The 22677-nt window shown below is 39.9% G+C and overlaps 1 protein-coding gene across 5 annotated transcripts; it reads left to right on the top strand.

Annotated features, from left to right (window-relative positions):
- Positions 1 to 12829: 12829 nt before the first annotated feature.
- Positions 12830 to 22395, top strand: LOC103993368 (serine/arginine-rich splicing factor SR30). 5 transcript variants are annotated; one of them, XR_001979602.2, is made up of 16 exons: positions 12830 to 12963; positions 13277 to 13368; positions 15921 to 15986; positions 16267 to 16341; positions 16419 to 16527; positions 16626 to 16672; positions 16751 to 16808; positions 19270 to 19319; positions 19437 to 19493; positions 19576 to 19679; positions 19754 to 19858; positions 21199 to 21287; positions 21386 to 21537; positions 21860 to 21893; positions 21960 to 22052; positions 22139 to 22251. XR_001979602.2 is itself a non-coding variant. In XM_009413400.3 (14 exons), exons 1-14 carry the CDS (start codon positions 12852 to 12854, stop codon positions 22151 to 22153), a joined length of 1017 nt encoding a protein of 338 aa, XP_009411675.2. In that variant the 5' UTR covers positions 12830 to 12851; the 3' UTR covers positions 22154 to 22395. The 5 variants fall into 5 exon arrangements, 3 of the variants coding, with proteins under 3 accessions (XP_009411675.2, XP_018686431.2, XP_064934709.1); XR_010475850.1 differs by lacking the exons at positions 21860 to 21893; positions 21960 to 22052; positions 22139 to 22251 and adding an exon at positions 21783 to 21823; XM_009413400.3 differs by lacking the exons at positions 21199 to 21287; positions 21386 to 21537 and having other exon boundaries at positions 22139 to 22395.
- Positions 22396 to 22677: the final 282 nt, after the last annotated feature.

Genomic DNA, 22677 nt, shown 5'->3' with positions numbered 1-22677 from the left:
CGGCGAACTTCCGTCGATCATCCGATGAACCCTCGGTGATGCTTCTGCGGACTTCCGGCAAACTCCTGGACTTTGCGACGATCCACTTGGCGAGTTCTGACGAGCTTCGCTTGGCAAGCTTCTGGACTTCTCGGATCTGTTCTCGCAGAACCTCCGACGACCGTCCGTACTTCTGTCGAACTCTCGAACTCCCAACGTGATCATGAACTTGACTCCGGCGCAACTCCTGCTGCTTGTCTATCTTTCATCGTAGTTAATCCTGCACACTTAAAACAAAACTTCGATCGAGACAATTAATCCTAAGCAATTAACCAAGTTGTCCGGCATGTCATTGGTCCCTCGACGCTTCGTCTGATTCTTCGGCGCATCGTCCTCTCCTGCGGCCTATTGCCCAATCGGCCAGTTGACTCCGCAACTCCGATATCCTTGGCACAATACCCGCTCTACTTGGCCCGATGCCCGAGTCCACGGCCCGAAGCCTTCTGTCGATACGTCGACCGATCCACCGGCCCAACGTCCAATCTTCTGACATGTTCCTCCGGCACAACATGATTTTCCTGCTTTAATTGTCTCATCCTGATCAAAGCATCCTGCGTCACTCAAAACGCAGATTAAATCATAAACATATATCAAGTAGTTTCATCATCAAAATACGAGATTCAACAATCTCCCCCTTTTTGATGATGACAACCACTTGATGACGGAGTTAAACTTAACTCCCGGAGTTTAAACAAACTCCCCCTATCAATATGCCATATTGATAGAACCTTGAATTCAACCTGAATTCAAGTCATTGCAATATTCATCATGAATACTTGCAACACGTCAACATGAACATATGCATAAACTTATGCATCACATGTCATGTCATCAACATACTTCTCCCCCTTTGTCATCAACAAAAAGGAGAAGTACCACAATCAAGTGTTTGTGATATTGGTTCAATTCATTGCATGAAAAACATAGTATCAAGTTTTATCATAATGCAATCTTTGGAGCTAGAAGATTTAGCAAGTATTTCATCATGCTTAGAACATTCATGCTATCAAGTTTTAGATATGCAAGTTTTATAGCATATAAGATAGCAAGTTCTACATCATGTAAGCTAGCAAATTAGAGATGTTCAAGAAGGCAACTCTTGCTTCTTGAAAATTTTGCTCACTTTGCTAGATGCGCAAGTTAGCATTTTTGCCTCTTTTGAGATAGCAACTTTTTGCTTCTCTTTAGACCAACAAGCTAGCAATTTTTACGATATACAAGTTTCACAATATATAAGCTAGCAAAAATTTCGAAAGCAAATACAAGATAGCTTTCTTGTGTAAGCTCATGATTCTTGCTTCCTATTGCAATGTGCAAATTGCAAGTTTTGCTTCAACTAAGATATTCAAGATAGTGATGTTCAAGAAGACAATTTTTCTTCTTGAAATGAGCAAGTTAGCAATCTTTGCTACTTAAGATAGGCAAGCAAGCAGTCAAGTTTTTGCATCTTCTTGACTTGTACAAGCTAGCTATCTCCCCCTTTGTCATTGTAAAAAAGGAAGAGAGAATACAGTTTTGTACTTCTTTTTTTCCTTTTACAACGATTTCAAAATCATGACAAAGGATGAATAATCAAGTTATGAATGTCAAGACAATTTTTCATCATGAATATTTTATCATTGCATGCATCATTATCATAAGTTGAAGTATTACATGCATGATATCATATCACCATTCATAATTACATTAATGTTTCAATATAGCAATTTCTTCTCAAAATGTGTAACTTGGCACTCATAGCATTTTAGATCATGATTTACATCATATGCAATACATCACATCATAATTAGAAAGCAAGTATTGCATGCATAATTGCACATCATAAATGTTTCATATCATGATGGTATCAATTTTGTCAAATTATATCCTACCATGCATGATCAAAACTTCTCCCCATTTTATCATTGAAAACAAGAAGAAAGTAGGGGGTAGAGCATAAAAGTATTAAATATTTTAATCATTTCAAGGCATCATAGATCAAGTTATGATTCGTGATTCATCATAAAGCAAGTTAGTTTTCAATCATCACATAAGGCATTTAAGGAATTTTTAAAACATAGGAGAATGATTAATTTAAGCATACAATGTTTCAATCCAATTCAAGTCATGAATATCAATGCTTTCATATTGTGAGTATCAATTCATGAATACCACAGGATATTATTTGTGACTTCAATTTTGCAAGATCAAGATTATGATTCAAATCAAATCATTAACTTGAAATTCATAATCAAGTCATTAAAATTAATTTCGAGATTCACAAAATATCATGAAATCATTAATCTCGATCAGATGGGAAAAGCATTTTCTTTTTAAGTGATTCTTTTAACGCATCATAAAAAAAAAAAAAAACTCATTCATAATTCAAGTGATTTACAAGATATCATAAATGAATTTATCACTTGTATTTCATCAAAATCGAGAACTCTAGAGATAGAAAATGATTGAAGCATTTAACATGATTGATGCATGATTCATATTTAAAGTGTATCTTATATCGTAAATACGAATCAAGCATTTGTCAAATCTGAAATCATCCTCAAAATTACATTCAATAAATTCATGTATGACAAGCATAGATTTATCAATAAGATAGAGGATTACATTTCAAGTGTTCATCAATTGTAGCATTTCATCATGTGGTAAGATATCAATGCGTAAAACTGTGAAGCAAGATTTTGTTTGATATCTTGATACAGGGCATATAGCAATGATAGCAATCATATATTTCTTGGTGATGCAAGCATGGGATAATCATAGCATAGTGTTTATAGCATCAATTCATATATTTCTCCCCTTTTTTAAGTGTTTCATCTTAAGTGATCGATTTCATGTTAGCATGCCTTTTCATTTATGTCAAATGAAAACATGCATCAACGTTTAGGATCGTAAAATGAATTTCATCATAAAACCATCAATCACAAAAATCATCATGTATATCTCATGCATGAAATTGTCAATCGAAATATTTAATTTCATCATTATGCATTTCTTCAAATCAAACATGATCTTTAATCAAAATCGAGAAATAACAATGGAAATTAACGTAATGCACATTATTACTTCTTAACCATGATTTCATATTTTCAATCAAGATCATTTTATTTGTTTATCATAAAATATGCAATATTATCATTTTTGAAATTACTTAGTATGATCATAATAATTTTTTTTTTTAACATGTAATTTTTAAGAAAATTAATTCTAAACTAAAAGAGAAAGATACATCATGAAAGCATCAAGTAATTTCAAAATAAATTAGGGGGATTTCGATTACCTCATCATTGTAGGCTGTTAAGGCGTAGTTTGCCGCCTTGCTTTTGTTGACTTTCTCTTCTTCGGAGGAGTTCGATTCATCCCAGTTTTTGTTCTTCTTCTTGCGTTTAAAGCAAGTAGTTTGATTCTTTTTGCTTTTTAATTTTCGTTTCATTTGTAGTTTAAGTTCACCATCACTTGAGCTTATGCTCGAGTGGTCTTCAAATGTTCTATGTCCCAAATCCTTCCTGTTCTTTGGAAGGTGGTTCTCAAGTTCTTCACGTGCATTGCACGTCATTTCATATGTGATCAATGAACCAATTAGTTCTTCAAGTGGAAATTGGTTCAAGTTTTTCGATTCTTGAATAGCAGTTACTTTTGAATCCCAAGTTTTAGAAAGTGAGCGCAAAACTTTGTTAACGAGTTCAAAATCCGAAAAGCTTTTACCAAGTGAATTTAAACCATTGACGACATCCGTAAAACGGGTGTACATGTCAACAATGGTTTCGCTTGGTTTCATATGAAAAAGCTCGAAATCATGCAGTAAAATATTAACTTTCGAGTCTTTGACTCTACTAGTTCCCTCATGCGTGATTTCAAGAGTGCGCCAAATATCGAAAGCCGTTTCGCACAAAGAAACCCGATTGAACTCATTTTTGTCCAAAGCGCAAAATAAGGCATTCATAGCCTTTACGTTTAAAGAAAAATACTTCTTCTCTAAATCCGACCATTCGTTCGTCGGTTTAGAGGGAAGTTGAAAACCATTTTCAACGATATTCCATAAATCCAGATTTAGAGAAATCAAGAAAACTCTCATTCGAGTTTTCCAGTAAGTGTAGTCCAATCCGTTAAAGAACGGTGGACGAAAGACCGAAAAGCCCTCTTGAAGAGCCATTTCTCTCGGGTGTAAATCCGAAATGAGAGATACCCCGCTCTGATACCAATTGTTAGGATCGAGAGCACTAAGAGGGGGGGGGGGGGGGGTGAATTAGTGCAGCGGAAATCTTACAGCGATTAAAAACCAAAAGCTGCGTTCGTTCAATAAAAGCTATTATGATGCAAAAGCTAATTCTCAGTTTGTATCTAAGTGCAGTTTGCGTCTAAGCGCAGATTGCGTCTAAGCGCAGTTTGCGTCTAAACACAGTTTGCGTCTAAGCGCAGTTTGCGTCTAAGCGCAGTTTGCGTCTAAACACAGTTTACGTCTAAGCGCAGTTTTGCGTCTAAGCGCAGTTTACGTCTAAACTCAGATTTACGTCTAAACGCAGTTTTACGTCTAAACGCAGATTTATGTCTAAACGCAGATTTACGTCTAAACTTTGAAACTCGTTTGTATACTCGCAGAAGGCAGTATGCAGTTGAAATCAAGACGTAAACGTGAACTGAGAACTGATGATTGTGAGAGGAAAGCCGATTTACGTCTAAATGCAGTTTTACGTCTAAATGTTGAAACTCGTTCGTAAAATTGTAGAGGACAGTTTGCAGTTATCAATAGGATCAAAATGTAAGTGTAAACTGCAAAGAAACTCTTTCGTAAAAGCACGGAAGACAGTTCTGCAGAATCAAACGTAAACGTAAACTGTAATGTACGAAAATACGAATTTACGTCTGAATGCAGATTCGGAAGAACAGCACTTAGAACTTGTTCGTGAGAGCGCAGAGAGCAGTAGTAATGGAGGAGGTTTGCAGTAATGATAAAGTGCTCAAAAATAAACGCAAACCAGAGATTTAGAGTGGTTCGGTCAGCCTTGACCTACTCCACTTTTGGCTTCCTCCACCGACGAGGTTGCCGACGTCAACTAGGGGCCTTCCTTCAATAGGCGAAGGCCAAACTTCCCTTTTACAGTTTCTCTCCTTTTGACAGGCTCAGGAGACAACCTTTACAGACCTTTCTCTCCTCACTTTACAACTGAAAACTTGAAGAACAGAAGGAGGAGACTTAAAGGCTTTACAACACTTTTGAGCTCTTAGAATCACAGAAAAGATCAAGATTTCGGTGTAGGTCTGTATCTTTTCAGTGCTGAATGGGTGGGGTATTTATAGGCCCCAACCCAATTCAAATTTCGAGCTCAAAACGATCAAATCCCGGAATTCCGGGATCAGGCGGTTGCACCTCTTGACTGGAGAGGTGGCACCGCCTGGCAGAGCTCGAAGTCTGAGCTCAGACGATTCCACCTTCTCTGTCAGGGGTGGTTGCACCTTCCTGCCAGAGCTCGAAGACCGAGCTCAGGCGGTGCATCTCCTGACCAGAGAAGTTTCTCTTCTCTGCCAGAGGTGGTTGCACCTCTCTGCCAGAGGTGGTTGCACCACTCTGCCAGAGGTGGTTGCACCTCTCTGCCAGAGCTCGAAGACTGAGCTTAGGCTGTGCATCTCCTGGCCAGAGAGGTCGTACTTCTCTTCCAGAGCTCGAAGACTGAGCTCGGTGATTGCATCACCAGGCAGAGCTCGAAACTTGAGCTCAGGCGGTGCTACCGCTTGACAGAGGAGGTTGCACCGCCCAGTCTCGCTTGGAGACTGAGCCCTGGGCGGTTGCACCGCCTGGCTGGAGCGGTTGCACCTCCCAGTCTCGCTGGGAGACTTAGCCTGGGCGGTGGCACCTCCCTGCCTGGGCGGTTGCACCTCCCACAGCTTCTTGGGTTCGAATGGGTTGAACCATTCGACCCAACTTGAGTTCTTCAGGGGCCCAATTGCCCCAGGATTAAGCTAATGGGATCACCTCCCATTTCTAACTTAATCACCGTGCTAACTACGATTAAATCTAAGACAATTTCTGCAGCTTTGCTTCGGTACGTCAATCGCTTCTTCCGGCGAGTTTCCGGCGAACTTCCGTCGATCATCCGATGAACCCTCGGTGATGCTTCTGCGGACTTCCGGCAAACTCCTGGACTTTGCGACGATCCACTTGGCGAGTTCTGACGAGCTTCGCTTGGCAAGCTTCTGGACTTCTCGGATCTGTTCTCGCAGAACCTCCGACGACCGTCCGTACTTCTGTCGAACTCTCGAACTCCCAACGTGATCATGAACTTGACTCCGGCGCAACTCCTGCTGCTTGTCTATCTTTCATCGTAGTTAATCCTGCACACTTAAAACAAAACTTCGATCGAGACAATTAATCCTAAGCAATTAACCAAGTTGTCCGGCATGTCATTGGTCCCTCGACGCTTCGTCTGATTCTTCGGCGCATCGTCCTCTCCTGTGGCCTATTGCCCAATCGGCCAGTTGACTCCGCAACTCCGATATCCTTGGCACAATACCCGCTCTACTTGGCCCGATGCCCGAGTCCACGGCCCGAAGCCTTCTGTCGATACGTCGACCGATCCACCGGCCCGACGTCCAATCTTCTGACATGTTCCTCCGGCACAACATGATTTTCCTGCTTTAATTGTCTCATCCTGATCAAAGCATCCTGCGTCACTCAAAACGCAGATTAAATCATAAACATATATCAAGTAGTTTCATCATCAAAATACGAGATTCAACAAGTTCAAAGACGTTATCCCACCCGAGTTGCCGAAGACTCTCCCTCCATGCAGAGGCGTGGATCACAGTATCGAGCTGGAGCCAGGAGTGAAGCCTCCAGCAAGACCACCCTACCGCATGCCTCCACCAGAGTTGGCCGAACTCAGGAAGCAGTTAGGTGAACTACTAAGCGGTGGTCTCATCCGCAGCTCTAAAGCACCTTTCGGAGCTCCAGTTCTCTTCCAGAAGAAACAAGATGGGAGCCTCTGATTATGCGTCGACTATCGAGCCCTCAACAAAGTGACAGTGAAGAACAAGTATCCCATCCCGCTCATCGCGGACTTGTTCGATCAATTGGGCAAGGTAAAGTATTTCTCAAAACTCGACCTTCGGTCGGGGTATTGGCAGGTGCGCATTGCTGAAGGCGACGAAGCAAAGATTACCTGTGTGACCAGGTATGGAGCGTTTGAGTTCTTGGTGATGCCTTTCGGCTTAACCAATGCTCCGGCCACATTCTGTACTCTCATGAACCAGCTATTCAAGGAGTATTTGGATAAGTTCGTGGTCGTCTATTTGGACGTTATCGTCGTCTATAGCCAAACACTCGAGGAGCACGTCAAGCACCTGCGGACGATTTTCAAGGTTCTCAGGGAGAACACTTTGTTCATAAAAAGGGAGAAATGCTACTTTGCTCAAACTGAGATTCTATTCTTGGGGCATCGAATCGGTGATGGCTCCATCCGGATAGATAAGTCGAAGGTGCAAGCAGTTGCGGAATGGCGAACTCCAAAGAAGGTGTCAGAGTTGAGATCCTTCCTTGGTTTCGTCAACTACTATCGACGCTTCATTGCAGGATATTCGAAGCGGGCAACTCCACTGACGGAGTTGCTGAAGAAGGAACAGCCTTGGAAGTGGTCTGACAAATGTGAGATAGCATTCCAAGATCTGAAGGCTGCTGTTCTAGAAGAACCAGTGCTCAGATTGCCAAACTATGGAGAGCCCTTTGAAGTCCATACAGATGCTTCGGACTTCGCTATTGGGGGAGTACTCATGCAGGAAGGTTATCCGGTGGCCTACGAGAGCCACAAACTCAACGAGACCGAGAGGCGGTATCCAGTGCATGAGAAGGAGATGACAGCAGTGATCCACTGTCTACGAGTTTGGTGACACTACCTCCTCGGGTCGCGATTTGTGCTGAGGACAGACAACATCGCCCTGAGCTATTTCCAAACTCAAAAGAAGCTCTCCCCAAAGCAAGCACGGTGGCAGGACTTCCTGGCTGAATTTGATATGGCAATGGAGTACAAGCCTGGGAAGGCGAATGTCGTGGCCGATGCACTGAGTTGGAAGGTGGAATGCGTGAATGTTGCACAACTGGAGGGCAGAGGCCAAACAAGTCAGTTGCACTCTAACTTCCTTTCCCGAATCAAGGATGGACTGTATAGTGATCCCCAGGCAGTTATCCTGATGCAGCTCATCAAAGAAGGCAAGGCACGACGATTTTGGGTCCAGGAGGGACTTGTTTACACAAAAGGGAATAGGGTCTATGTTCCCCGAGTGGACAATTTAAGGCGTGAACTCTTAAAAGAGTGTCACGATTCCCTTTGGGCTGGACACCCAGGCATTCACAGAACGTTGGCTCTCGTGGAGAGGGCCTTCTACTAGCCAAAGATGGGGATTGATGTGGAGGAATATGTTCGAACATGCCTTACTTGCCAACAAGACAAGGTGGAGCAGCGGAAGCCGGTGGGACTTTTGTAGCCGTTGCCCGTACCAGAAAGACCGTGGGAGAGCATTTCCTTAGACTTCATATCAAGCTTGCCACCTGTAGGGGGACTTGGATCGATACTCGTGGTGGTCGATTGGTTTTCAAAGTATGCAACTTTCATTGCTGCTCCCCTACACTGTTCAGCTGAAGAGGCGGCCAGACTGATGATGAAGGGTGTAGTGAAGTATTGGGGAGTCCCACACAATATCATTAGTGATTGAGACGCTCGGTTCCTGGGACGATTCTGGACCGAGCTATTCAAATTGTTGGGGTCAAAGTTATACTTCTCTACAAGCCTCCACCCCCAGACGGATGGCCAGACTGAAAGAATAAATTCGCTCTTGGAGCAGTATCTCCGGCACTACGTGAGTGCCAATCAACGAGATTGGGTGAAGCTGTTAGACATCGCCCAATTCTCCTACAACTTGCAGCGGAGCTCTGCATCCAACAAGAGCCCCTTCGAAATTATCATAGGACAACAATCGTCGACTCCGTACACTATGACAATTGGGTATACTGGAAGTAGTCCATCAGCCTATCATTTCGCAAAGGAGTGGTATCGAAATGCAGATATTGCGCGGGCTTACTTGGAGAAGGCGGCAAAACGGATGAAGAAGTGGGCAGACTTGGGAAGGTGACCACAAGAGTTCAAAGTTGGCGATTTGGTATTGGTAAAGCTCCAACCAGCATCACTCCAATTCTTCAGGAACAGAGTCCACAAAAGATTGGTGCGTAAGTATGAAGAGCCCTTCCCAATTATTAGCAGGGTAGGCAATGTCTCTTACAAGTTGCAGCTGCCGGCGTGGTTCAAAATTCACAACGTTCTTCACGCCAGCAACCTAAAAGCCTACCATTCGGATCCGCAAGATGCTTCCCGAAGTGTTCCAACTCGACTACCTCCCATCACAGCCTCCTACGAGAAGCGAGTGGAAACCATTCTGGCGGATCGCAAGATAAAGCTACCCAACGGAGCGGAGCAGACAGAGTACTTGGTGAAGTGGCGAAAGCTTCCCTGAACTGAAGCCAGTTGGGAGCCTGAAGACGCCTTGCGACATGAAGAAGAAGTCATCAAAAACTACCAACAAGCGTCGACGAGGGCGTCGACAGTTTAAGTGGGGGAGAATGTCACGAACGGTCGTCGCGCACCCGTAACAACTCCGTTCAACGAACCGTTTGTCGCTCACACCTGCATGTACAGCTGCTTGACAGCATGTTTTCTCTTGGTTTTGGGTCATTTTGCTTGTAAATATGTAAGTTTGAATAAGCTGCAGCGTCGCAAAGCGATTGCTCACCGAACCGAGCAAAACAGCCCAAAACAGCTCCGTTTTCGCGTGCCGCGGGAGGTGAGCGGAGAGCTGCCTCCGCTCACCAAAATGTCAGCCATCTTAGACCCCAGGAACCCCCCAGGTGGCACAGGGCTGGATGGGGCTTCGGTTATATACCGGGCGTTGAGATCTCTTTCGCAAGTTCGCACATGACCTTTACGGGAACTTGTCTTTGCGCCCGGGACCAGGTGAGCGGCTGTTTGTGGGCTTGCAGCTGTTCGTTCATCCTTGAAAGTCTTGTTTTTCTCCCTCTCCCTCTTTTCTCTTGTGCACACAAGGTGTTCGTGGAATTGCTTGTAAAGCTTCCATTTTCGATAGACTTCAGGACTTATCCGTTGCTCGTTCTTTCGAACTAACTTCTTTCTCTTTTACAGGTCCTTCGGGACCTGCGAGAGGTTACAAAGTGGGCTGATCCTTACGGAGCAAGATCGCAAGGGCGAAGCGCGACTTAGGCAACGCAAGCTAAGTTCGTGTCTTTGCCACAAGGGTGACTCGCGACTTAGGCAACGCAAGCTAAGTTCGCGTCTTTGGCCGCAAGGGTGCCTCACGCCTTAGGCAATTTTAGCTAAGGTCGTGACACCACGTTGGAAGAGATAGCTCATCGGGTCATAAAACTTATGCTTAAGCTACCATTGAAAAGAGTTCGAGGATGAAGGATAACCTAAAAATAACCTTTAAGGAGGAAAAGACGAAGTTCCTTGACTTAGATCACGATGATGTCTTAGTTGTTTCTATAAAGATGATCAATGCTCGAATGAAGATGTTTATAATTGATATAGATAGCTCTATTGATAACCTCTACTTTGATGCATTTTAAAAACTCAGGCTCTCGACTAATGACTTTACCCTTATGACTTCTTTGTTGATGGGTTCGTTAGTGATAAAGAATATATTAATGATAACCATCATCCGACATATAAGTGTCACATGAAAATTATCATAGAATGAGGAGCTTGTGCGAGAAAGAAAAGATATCCCAACTTACGAAGGTGGAAGAACAAGATGCAAAACAAGATATTGGAAGGCTAAGGTGTTATAGATATGACACGTCGGGAGGATGAGGAACTCAAGAACCGACTCTCTTTGCAAAAAATCAAGGCTAAGTAGAGAAGACTCTTAAGGGGGCTTGGAGGCTCAAGAATTAGCTTCACCCCTATGATTAAGGGCAATTCATAACGAGGGGATTGATCACTCTCCTCTCATAATGAAGACAAACGTTCTCTTGGATCGATTCTAAAGGGACATCAATTGATGAAGGGACACCTCAGAGAGCGCAAAAGTGGCTGATGTGCAAAGACCATCTCAAAGAGTATAAAGTAACCAATGCATGAAGACCACCTTTAAGAGTGTAAAAGTGATCAATGTTGTGAAAAACCCTACTCGTATAAAACAAAACCTATAATGGCAGAAGGCACAAGACAAAATATACCTAAGACATGTGAGTAAGAAAAACTCAACTTGTGTTAAAAGAAACCATTTACGGCAGAAGACATAAGGCAAAATATTCTCGAGGTGCGTGAGTTGGGAAAACCCAATCTGTGTAAGAAGAAATTCATCATAATGGGAGGTATAATGTGAAATATATCTGAGGCGAATGAGTTAGAAAAACCCAACCCGTATCAGAAGAAACTCACCATGGTGGAAGACACAAAGTAAAATATGTTTGAGATATGTGAGTTGGGAAAACTTAACCCGCATAAGAAGAAATCCATCGTAGTAAAAGACATAAGACAAAATGTGTCCAAGGCACGTGAGTCAGGAAAACCCGACTCACATAAAAAAAAAACTCATCACGATGAGAAGCACAAGATAAAATATATCCTAGGCATGAGTCAGTAAAGCTCAACCCCCACTTTTGCGGAGAGGTCGGAAGACTCGACCCTCACCTTTGCTTGAGGCATTGAGGTCGAGAAGAGACATGGAGGTCGGGAAACCCAACATCATCCGACCAAGGTGCGTCCCTCGATGATACGAGAGGTAGTTTGGTGATGGATCGAAGAGGTATAAGTTTGACGTATTAAATGAACTATACGTTACACTTTGGACCCCTCTCATGAGAACCTTGAAGCATGCTTGGGAGGGTGGGATAAATGATAAGAAGTACACTGTAAGTTAATCGTCATTCGATACGTGACTGGTCTAAGGTAGAAGGAAAAGACATAGGTCACCCTCCACCCATCTACCTACATATATGCAAGAGTCCAAGGTAGGTAGTTATGAGCTACCCAACCCCACCCTACCCTCCTATCTTTGTCACTCACATAGACAAGAGGTCAAAGGAAGGATGTTGGAGGCGATTAGAGAGCTACCTCCTTGTAAAATATTATACATTTACGACCAAGTATAAATGCTTATCTTCAGCATAAAGAAAAGAGATGTTACTGTTTTTGACCACTCACGTCTATACTCATATATTTCATATTATTAACTTGATTATCGAAGAGATCGAGTCGAGAAACATCTCCCATCCTCGATCTTCATACAAGTGACACCTAATGAGTTTGATGTTTTCAGCACGACGAAAAGAGAGATTATTATTTTTGATCACTCGCATCCACACTCATATATCTCGAATTATTAATTTAGTGTCGAAAGGATTGAATCAGAAAACTTCTTATTCGATCTTCGTGCAAGTGATATACGGAGGACTTCTTGTTTTTATCTCAAAAGCATCATAATATCAATGAATTTTTTCTTATAATATTTTACAAGGAAACTATTTAATCATGTTAGAAAAAGAAATTCATTTATATACTCATTTATACCTTTTAAGAATAACTGCATCAATAAAAATATATGAAAATTTTAATATTTAGACTATTCCTAAGAAATCGCCCAAATTTGTTGCTACGTAAATTCACCGACAATGTTACCCGCATTGTTTGTTCGAAGAAGTGTGCTAGGGCCCACTTTTCCCTCCTATAGCAGTCGGCACAAAGATGGAGAACTTGTTCACCGTAGTGTTACCTAAAATGAACCGCTGGGATATAAGACCCGAATCTCGAAGCATGGTCTTCCCCGACTATAAGATTCCTCTTTACGCCCTAATCGCCATCCGCCCGAAAGCCCCAAAACCTCGACGCCGATTTGCGAAGCCAAGCCGCCTTTTCCCACGCCCAGGTCAGCTTCAAATCCCTAAATCTGTCTCAGCTTTTTTTCTAGGTCTCCTGCGATTGCTTTTCATATCCATGTTATGTTCGTAAGTTGTCGATCTTTTCCCCAATCTGTATCATCCTTGGCTGGTTTTTCGCTTTTATGGCGTTCTTGGTTTTTTTTACTTGAAATCGAAGACGATCAAGTGTTTTGCGCAGATTTGTTTTCGGATATGACGATTTTCTCTAATCTTTGAGATGCTGAATTTTGTGAACGTTTGGCTGGAAATCCATTACTTATCCTGTTTTCATCTGTTTGATTCCTGTGCCCTTTTTTGCAGGAAGTATGAGTAAGCGATACAGTCGAACCATCTACGTGGGCAATCTCCCCGGTGACATTCGTGAAAGGGAGGTGGAAGATCTGTTCTACAAGGTCTGTTAACCTTTGGAACGTAAAATTACCTAAATTCTTACCTAGGAGATGCTACCATAGGACAAAATAGCTGTTGAGAAAAAAACATATTTTTTTTCTTACTAAACTAGTTCTGTTATATTAACGGAGGAAAAGTTACATCTATGGTCTTGTTTTACTCTGTCAGAGGTCTTCATTCCTTGGGTCGAGAGAGTGTAGTTACTATTTGATTGGCTTATATTTTGTATTGTTTCTTACAAGAATATATCAATAAACATAATCCTGGGTTTGGTGTTCAAAATGTTGATGATTGATTGAAATTTCTCACTGGCAGTGCTCCTGACATCTGGTATACTAGGATCTTGTGGATGATGCTGTTCTCATTTATATCTGGAGGATACATGTTTGTACAGTGCATCATAGTTCATTGTACATTAACATAAATCTACTTGTCTTTATTGCGAGCCAATCTCTTTTCGGTGTTCTTCGTTCCAGATCATCATCCTTTCCCTGCTTTGCAGAATCATATGCTGGCATACTTTCTATATTTACAGAGAATTGTTAATCATCTTTCCTTTTTTAGGATCTTTAGTGAAAGATACTATTATAAGGATACCTCTCTTATGTATCAGTCTTATTTCTGTCCATTTTAACTTTTCTTAATCTCTTATAATTATCAGATTGATAAAGTTGGTAATACGTGGGAGCCAAATATGAATTATTCATAATTGAAACCCATTAAAATTTCTCTTTTAAGAAGTCAGGAAAAAGGAGAGTATCTTTTGGAAGATTTGCAAATGATGTTGCTTTCATATATTGGTTAAAGTGCATTTAATTTGAAAGATAGATCTCTGAGTAACTGGGATTTATGAAATTAAATGCACACGAAAATCCCATCTCCTTTGCTGTTAAAATCTGTCATCTGTGATCCCTTACTTTGATATGTTTTTGTTCAGCTGATCCTGATTCTAAAGTTTGAGTACTGACCAAGTTGTTGATCGTTTAATTTTGCTCAACAAAGATACGCAATTACTTTTTTGCCTTTGATATATCTTACTTGAGTTCCTAGTGTTGCAATTAGTTGAATATGAAATAAGTCATATTAGAGTGTGCACGTGCCAAACAAAGATTCTGATGGTTGGTAAAAAAAATGATAATGGTTTCAGTAGGTACTGTTGTCACCAGTTTGCTGGGCTTGCTTTTTCTGAATATGATGACTTCAATTTGGCAGAAGAGATCATCACCAATCCACTTGATTGTAAAAATGATGTCAGAAACTTGGTGTTGATACCGGTTGTAATATTGGTCTTATTCTTTTGATGATTCATGCATTTTGCAAGTTTTGTTTTTTAAGTCATTGAAGGGACGAATGACTACAATGAGGTGTTTCACTGTTCATAAACTTCTTTTGTGGAAGACACTGCATTCTATGATAGCCTAAAGCATGACATGGCCTTCTTGTTCTTTGTTAATTTCGTTAAATTTTGTGGGTTGAGCCACTTTAAGGAGGGATATGTTAGTTACAGTCAACACATAAGAGGACCGGTACTGGACAATAATGGTTGGTTATTTAGTTTATTATTATTATTTTATATACTGGGTGATAGAGGTTGGTTTGCTGCCTGATATACCAATACTGAACTGGTTTGGCCACTTGCAAAACCAAAATCACTTTGAGATTTAAATCCTTTGTATTGAAGTCTATTACTCACTTTCATTGTTGTTGGAATTGTGACTTGTAAGTATACTGACCTTTTGTTTTAGAATTGTTCAAATTGTTTAATGTATTATTTCAAAGGGCAAGTGGTTCTTTTTGTTCATTTGTCTATGCTAGGATTACTAGTCACCCTATCCTGATAGTAATCAGAGAAAAGGATTGTTTAATGTAATTTTTCTAAGTTTTTTTTTTTATTGTGCAAGTTCTTTTTATTGATTTGTCTATGCTTTACAATAAGGATGTAGGATTACTAGTCATCCTATCCTGATAGAAATCAGAGAAATGGGAAGGGGAACCTTATGGAATTTGTGCAGCTACCTTTAAGTGATTGTGTTCTTTTATTTTAAAGAGACTGATGAATAAAGACTCGAACCAGAGGATGTCAATCTGATTTGTAGGCATATGGCTGGCTACTGTATGCTCAAGTTCTTATTCCACTCATCTGTGATTGCATCTCATGTTATTGCTATCCTTCACAGAGACCAGAGTACTACATATATTTGTCATTATTTTGTTTCAGTACGTAGTCAATGCTTGGCCTTATTTTGATTAAAGAGTTACTTTTGACGTTTTATATAATATTTTGAGTTGTAACATAATAAATAAAATAACATATATAGATACTACTTGATGTAGCCCCATATTAATTTATGTTACAATTTTTGAAGGGGCTTATAAATCATTAAGATAATGGTTTGACAAATTTTTCCAATTTTGGTTGGCTTAGTGTTTGGGGAACTTGAAGTAAGAGAGTACTCTAGCTGTTCTATGGATCTGAAAGGATTGGTGATATGGTATATTTATTTATTTATTTTATCTTTATACTCCTTAATCTTCAATTTGATTTTCTGTGCAGTATGGACCCATTATTGATATTGATTTGAAGATTCCTCCAAGGCCTCCAGGTTATGCTTTCATCGAGGTAATATTCCTTCCTCTCTTGGTAAGAAGCAATTCATGACTGTAATCATGAACGAAGAAATTGTCCTTGGTAAACAAATAATATTATGTGAATGCATGAAGAATTTATGATTCATATGTATCTGTTGCCCAGTAAAAAATATTCTTTTTTCTACCTCTCAACCAGTGTAACTAAAGTCAGCTTGCTGGAATTTGTATTATTTTAAGATAAGATAGGAAAGTGAATAAACACCTTTTAGTCATTGGCTTTTAAATGTTGCTAATATTAATCCTTCTTGCAGTTTGAAGATCCTCGTGATGCTGAAGATGCTATTCGTGGACGTGATGGATATAATTTTGATGGTCACAGATTACGAGTAGGCATAATGATGCTGACTTATCTGTTATTTATAATTGTCCAATTCTTATGATCTTGTGCCACAATATGTTGCAGGTGGAACTTGCTCATGGTGGTAGAGGCCAATCTTCATCATTTGATCGACATAGTAGTCATAGTAGTGGGGGACGCCGTGGTGGTGTTTCCAGGCGCACAGAATATCGCGGTGCGCTGTTGCCTCTTGGCCTGTTTATGAGTTTCACAGGATGACTTTTGAGGTGAACTAATTTTGGTTTTAAAATGTGTGTTCATGATTTTGTGTAGTAATGGTCACTGGTTTGCCTTCGTCAGCATCGTGGCAAGACTTAAAGGTATGCCATATTATAATTTTTTTAATGGCTACAATTTCAATTTTATGTTAATTATATTTTTGGATATTTCTATTCTAGGATCATATGCGCCGAGCTGGTGATGTCTGCTTTTCTGAAGTTTTTCGTGATGGTGGTGGTGAGTTGCTCTAGCTTTATATTTATAAATATAATTCTTTGCTCTTATATGTTGTCTTAGCTTTTTGATGGAGGTAGTTCTGAAGTTGTGCACAACTCTGATTACTTCCTTTTCGTTAGGTGTTTTTGTATGTGCAGCATATTCATGTTGGTTTTCATCTCAGAATGTATTATCTTTTGAAGTGGACATATGATGAGAGTTTTGCAATTGAACAAACTTGATGTGAATGTATAGGAATAAATGTTTTCTGTAATGGAGAAGGTGAGAGGTGCCAAGTGTGAAGTGGTATTAGAAATTACAACTTAATGATTTTATCATCCATATCCTTCTCACTTCTTCTTTGGCAGCTTAAATGCATCCAGGGTCCTTGGGTTGTGGCAAAGGCGTGCACTGAAATCTGTAAACAATTTAGAAGAACCCTCATGAGCCTACTTTAGATCGATCAGTGATTTAGATAAAACCAGACTAGTTTGTCTCTGATGCATCTCAAAAGATTTGTTGAAGCTCCTATTGCCATTATGTCACGGACTTAGCTGGTTTTGCCTAAGTCGTGCGGCACCCTTGCGTGTCCGTCCGCAAAGGTCAGCCTCCCCGAAATCTCCCATGTCCCTTAGGACCCAAGAAAGAGAGAGAACGGGTTAGAGAAAACGCCTCAATCGGGATCCACAAGCAAACATCTCCGAAAAACACTTCATAGACAATGCAAATTACAAACAGACTTTACAAGCTCTGAACAGTGGCACAACAAAGGGTAAAATGGTCCATTATAGACCGAAAATCTCTTGCACGTGTCCACATGACACAACTTTTATTTACAAGCCTAAAGAGACCACCAACCCAACTAAAATGGGACTATTAAGCCTTCGGCCGCCCCTCTACATGCTGTACAAGGCATGAACATGCCAAAAGACACGGACATACATAAGCATTACATCAAACACCTTGTTTAGAAGTTTGTCCGTGACAACTAGGCGACAAGTTTTTTTTTTTTAAATCTTTTATTCCCTTCTGATACACCCTTAAGCTTCCTCGAGCCTCAAATAGAATACTTTGGCTATGTTTTTTACCCTTCTGTCAACATGGTGAACTAAAAAAGGAACTTCTTGAGATATTATTCCCTTGGACAGTAAAAATGATTGGGACTAGTGATATGAGGTCCACTTATGATTTTGTTTAATCAATCCACTCATTCTTGAGCTAGAATTCTCCTTTTGTTTTTCTTTTAGGCCTCTGGCTTCTCTAAGTTCTCTCAATTGCTAACATGCGTATCAGCTTTTTCACCTCACCCTTTACCTTACCTCTGGTTTGTTCTTGATATAGTCCTTAAAGTTTGTTAAGGCGATGTAGGAGCTAAGCTGATACTGGTAGAGAAGTGCTGAGAAGTGGACTTTCAACTGGTGAACATGGAGCTTCTAAACATTTTGCAATGGGAGAAACAGGAGTAGAAGGGAGCTAGGAAGTATGAAGAGAGGAGGTGGGGAATGAAAAGGAGAGCAATAAAGATATACTTTCTGATTTTGTCTTTTTTGGATATTATTATTATTATTATTATTATTATTATTATTATTATTAATTGTCTATTTGGGGTTGAAATGCAAGTTCATCTATAAATTCACTACTTATCTCAGTTAATTGATTAATCCCAATCCCAATTTTGAATTTTATATCTTGTGTTGCTTTTAGTGTTGTTTTTCTTAAGTGCCCTTCATCGTTGCTTTGATGTTAAACTTGTTTTTCTAATTTGGTGTAGCTTCATGTTCGCTTTAGTGAATATTATTGACTTTTCTGTTGTAAATTTACAACCCAAACAAATGCAATTTTGCTAAAGCTGGTTGGTATTTTAGTGATATTTACTCAAACAATCTAGTTGTTTTCTGATCAAAGCTTACCATGAATTTTCATTTGAATTTGAATTGGACTAATACCTCTGGTTGTAAATCACCATCCTCTAAGAAAGAAATTGAAATTCATTAGAAATATTCAGTTTATGAATTTTTTTGTATAACTATATCTGTAATGTATATAATGGTAATGCCATCTTTTACTTTTGCTTCTCAGACAAACAAAGAGACATTAGTTGGCTTCATCTTCATTATGTAAAGCTTGGATGATGATTATAATTATTATTTTTATCATAGAATTGTTCTCTATAATTGGTCATGTAATTCTGGGCACCCTGAGCTCCTTATATTCTAACAGTTTCCTCAATCTCCCACCTTATGCCTAAATTGGCTGTCAATTCTGTATTATTTTGGCTAGTTTTATAGATGAAAATATTTTTACCTATTTTTATGCTACTGATTGATTGTCATTGTCATAGCATTCGTTTTGCAGCTGTCCTCTGTCTATGTATTTCATGGTTAGCCAATTTGAAGATAAAAAATTTTCCATGTTGCTTCTTGATCAGATGCAAACATTGTCATATAAGTACCTGCTGGAATTTACACGATCATCTTTGCAGGTACGATTGGAATTGTCGATTATACAAATTATGATGATATGAAATATGCGGTAAGTGATTTTTTTATGTCGATGACTGGTTTTATCATTCATGACATTTGCGAAGCCTTCTTAAATTTAGTATTTGTCTTCGGTACAAATCAAAGTATTACTTCTTTGTTTTTCCAGATTAGGAAGCTAGATGACTCCGAGTTCCGGAATGCATTTTCGCGGGCATATATAAGAGTATTTGATCTCATAATATCTTCTTTTCTTTAACTTGGCATGTGAACATCTTTCTGAGAAGTTTCCTACTGTTTTCTTGTAGGTGAAGGAGTACGACTCCAAGAGAAGCTTGTCTAGGAGCCGTAGTCGTAGCCGTTCAAACTCAAGAAGCCCAAGTCCGGCTCGCAGCAGGAGTCGGAGCCGAAGGTTTAGTGTTCTATCTATCATAATTGTAATAAAAATGTGACATAACCCTGACTTGTATTAAATACGTTGAGCAGCAAGTCTCCTAAGGAAAAGTCATCACGCCGTTCCTTGTCAAGGTCTCGATCAAGATCTGCATCTTCTCGTTCTCGATCAGCATCCAAAGGACGCTCTTTGTCAAGGTACTCTTAAAATGTTTAGCTAGCTCCTTGATACTACTTGAACTACTTCAAATTGCAGGAGTATTACTCTTATTCTTTGTTTTAATTTTCCAATTTTACCTATGTTTTTTTCTTTTATAATTGATTAGAGTATAACTAGTGATCATCATGGTCTTATTGTTTCAGATACTCATGTTTGTGAATGTGTATGCTATGTCTATTAAAAAAACTGTATGTATGTGTTCAGGTTGGAAGTCTATTGTTCACAGGATTATGAATTGTGAGAAAAGCTGTGATGTCTATGCTGTTGCACTCAGCTCAGATACATGGATAGGGTGAGAAGCGAGATACAAAACAAAATATACTAGGATATGAAAGGAACAGAAGATGAGTTTAGCTTTTCTTGTTTAGCTCTGTGTGAGGAAAGTAAGGTCAACCTTAAAAATTCAGGAGACCCAAATAATTATTGCTTGACAAAGTTTCTCTTCTCTGTTCCATTTTGTTTTTGTCTAAAGTGGGGATTTAAGAATCCCTTTCCCTTCTCTGTCATGTGTCACCAGTTTCATTGTAGTAGGAATGCATATTAGAGGTTAATTGATACTTGTTACAAAGTATTCTTGAAAGCAGGGTCTGCAGTACCGAACTGTATCGTCTGGTACGGGCGGTATGTACTGGTCTGACCGGTTGCCGGTACGCGGACTGTTTGTTATCGGTCCGAGCGCACTGTAGCACTGTAGCAATGCTACAGTATTCGGCACACCTGGGTGTACCGCTCGGTATACTGTACCGTACCGGTACCGAGCCCAGATCGAAATACCGGTACGGTACGGTATTGCGAACCTTGCTTGAAAGTGTTATGTTGTCATGTTGGTGATTTTGTTACAAAGTGTAACACGATTTCCTTTTCTCAAGTATGTTGGTGGGGCTTGATGCCATTTTTGTGAGGTTTATGGGAAATTATGGGTTCTGGATTGGCATGTGTTCTCTACCAAGTGTGTTTGTCGTGTTATTTTAAAATTTAAACCATCTCCGATGCTGCTTTTCTTTATCTGATCTTTACATCATTTTTATTAAGTTGGTCATGATTCTAGTTGTGCCTGATAATATCTGTAGTAGATCCACTGCTATCTAATCTTCAGTATCTGCTGCTATTTAAATGATGACCGCCCCAATTATTAGTTTATATTTTGTCTTACAGAACTTTGCATGCTAAAATGGTTTAAATAATGAAAGCTGGACATTTACTATTATGATTCATCTTTTGTATTTTTGTCCCTTTTTCCTGTCAGTGGTCATGATAAGTCTATACACGCTGCCTGGTTATTAACCTTTATTTGAAAGTTAACTTGTTTGTTTTTTAGATTTGGGCATAAGCGGGGATCTCTGGATTGCATATTAGGATCTGGATTGGATTTGGTACAAATGCTTGCAACTCTTTTGGTGTTGTGAGGTATGCTGTTTCATAGACAAGTGGTTTATGAAACCTGCAGCACATCTTGATGATTACCACTAATGGCCTTTTCTGATAATGGGCCTCTTTGGGGGCAGAAAGGATTGGTTGCGCATTAACGAGCTGGATTATTCTATAAGCCAAGTGGAATTGGGCCTCACTGGACAAGTGCTAGGAACAAGTTTTGCCATTCTCCAACGTTCTCCCAGTACTATAAGTTGCACTCAGGATTCTGGATGTAGCTTTATTGGTACAATAAAAAATCCTCTCAATAGATTAGGATAATTGTTGTTGCATAGGTACCTGATAATATAGATGCTTGCATTTTTATATATTGACTAGGCTTGCAAGTTTCTATTGATCTAAGGTAGTTTTTCTTTTACTCGAAGGCACAAGCAATTACATTTCATGAGTGATCACAAGTTGATTTTGTAATAATCAAATGCTTCTAAAGTATTTTGAATTCTTTGTTCTGCCTTCCCGCTGACGTGGAAGAGACGTTGAGGATTTTGGATCAAGTTGTTAAAGCAGCAAAATGGATATTGAATTCAGTTTTCTGAAACTTTTTGCAGATCACGATCAAGATCCAGATCTCCTGTAACTTCTGTAAGTTCTGCATTGCAGGATTATTCTTCTACTTTTATATTGTTCAACTAAACTGTATCTGTGCAGCCCGCTCGTGATGAGCCTGTGAACCAAAGTCCTACCAAGCGGAGTCCTAGTAAAAGCAGGAGCAGGAGCTTATCTCGATCTCGATCGCCTGTGGTATGATTCCATGATAGAATTGCTAATTGCCTTTACATTTACCGCAGAATTTGCTTCGGTCGATGATAAATTTTTTTTTCCCACAGGCGAAATCTGATTAGACCAATCTGCCTGATGCGGAAGCTGTCCAAGATGGAACGAAGTCGTTTGTTGTATTCTTGTTTGGCCATCTATGATCACTAAGACTGTTATTGATAAACCCAGACCCTTTATTTTTCTGCTGAACTTTGTTGAAGATGTTTATGATCAGTGTTGACAAATATTAAGACCCAACATGCAAGAACTGTGTTTGTTTATAATGTAGAACAATTTTTCAGTACTCAAACCATTCAATTTGTTGTGATGTTTTGCTGACGTGCTAACAGGATGGTTTAGCATCCGTTTTTGTTTTGATGGTAAAAGAATTGTCTAAATGGCTGAAACTGTTTCCGGATGATATAGATTGCTCACTCACCATGTGAGGCGTTTGTCAAACTTTGCTACGCTTTTCAAAGCCATATGATATGCCAATGTGGATCGAGTGAAAATTTCCTTCGCTCACAAAGACAAATGTGTGCTGCCACTAAGTTTGTGGTGATTGTTTCTTGGTGCTGTCAAACTTCGATTTATTTTGTCAAAGCAGTGA

Source organism: Musa acuminata, chromosome BXJ1-8, assembly GCF_036884655.1.
Source record: "Musa acuminata AAA Group cultivar baxijiao chromosome BXJ1-8, Cavendish_Baxijiao_AAA, whole genome shotgun sequence".
NCBI classification, from domain to species: domain Eukaryota; kingdom Viridiplantae; phylum Streptophyta; class Magnoliopsida; order Zingiberales; family Musaceae; genus Musa; species Musa acuminata.
Note: the sequence above shows the minus strand (reverse complement) of the source record. Positions and strands in the feature narration are given on the sequence as shown.

Coding starts and splice junctions, on each gene's coding strand:
- LOC103993368 (XM_009413400.3), top strand. CDS start 12,852: ATGGTCTTCCCCGACTATAAGATTCCTCTTTACGCCCTAATCGCCATC. Junction 16,342..16,418: donor TTGATGGTCACAGATTACGA/GTAGGCATAATG, acceptor AATATGTTGCAG/GTGGAACTTGCTCATGGTGG. Junction 16,809..19,269: donor AGTTTTTCGTGATGGTGGTG/GTGAGTTGCTCT, acceptor TCATCTTTGCAG/GTACGATTGGAATTGTCGAT.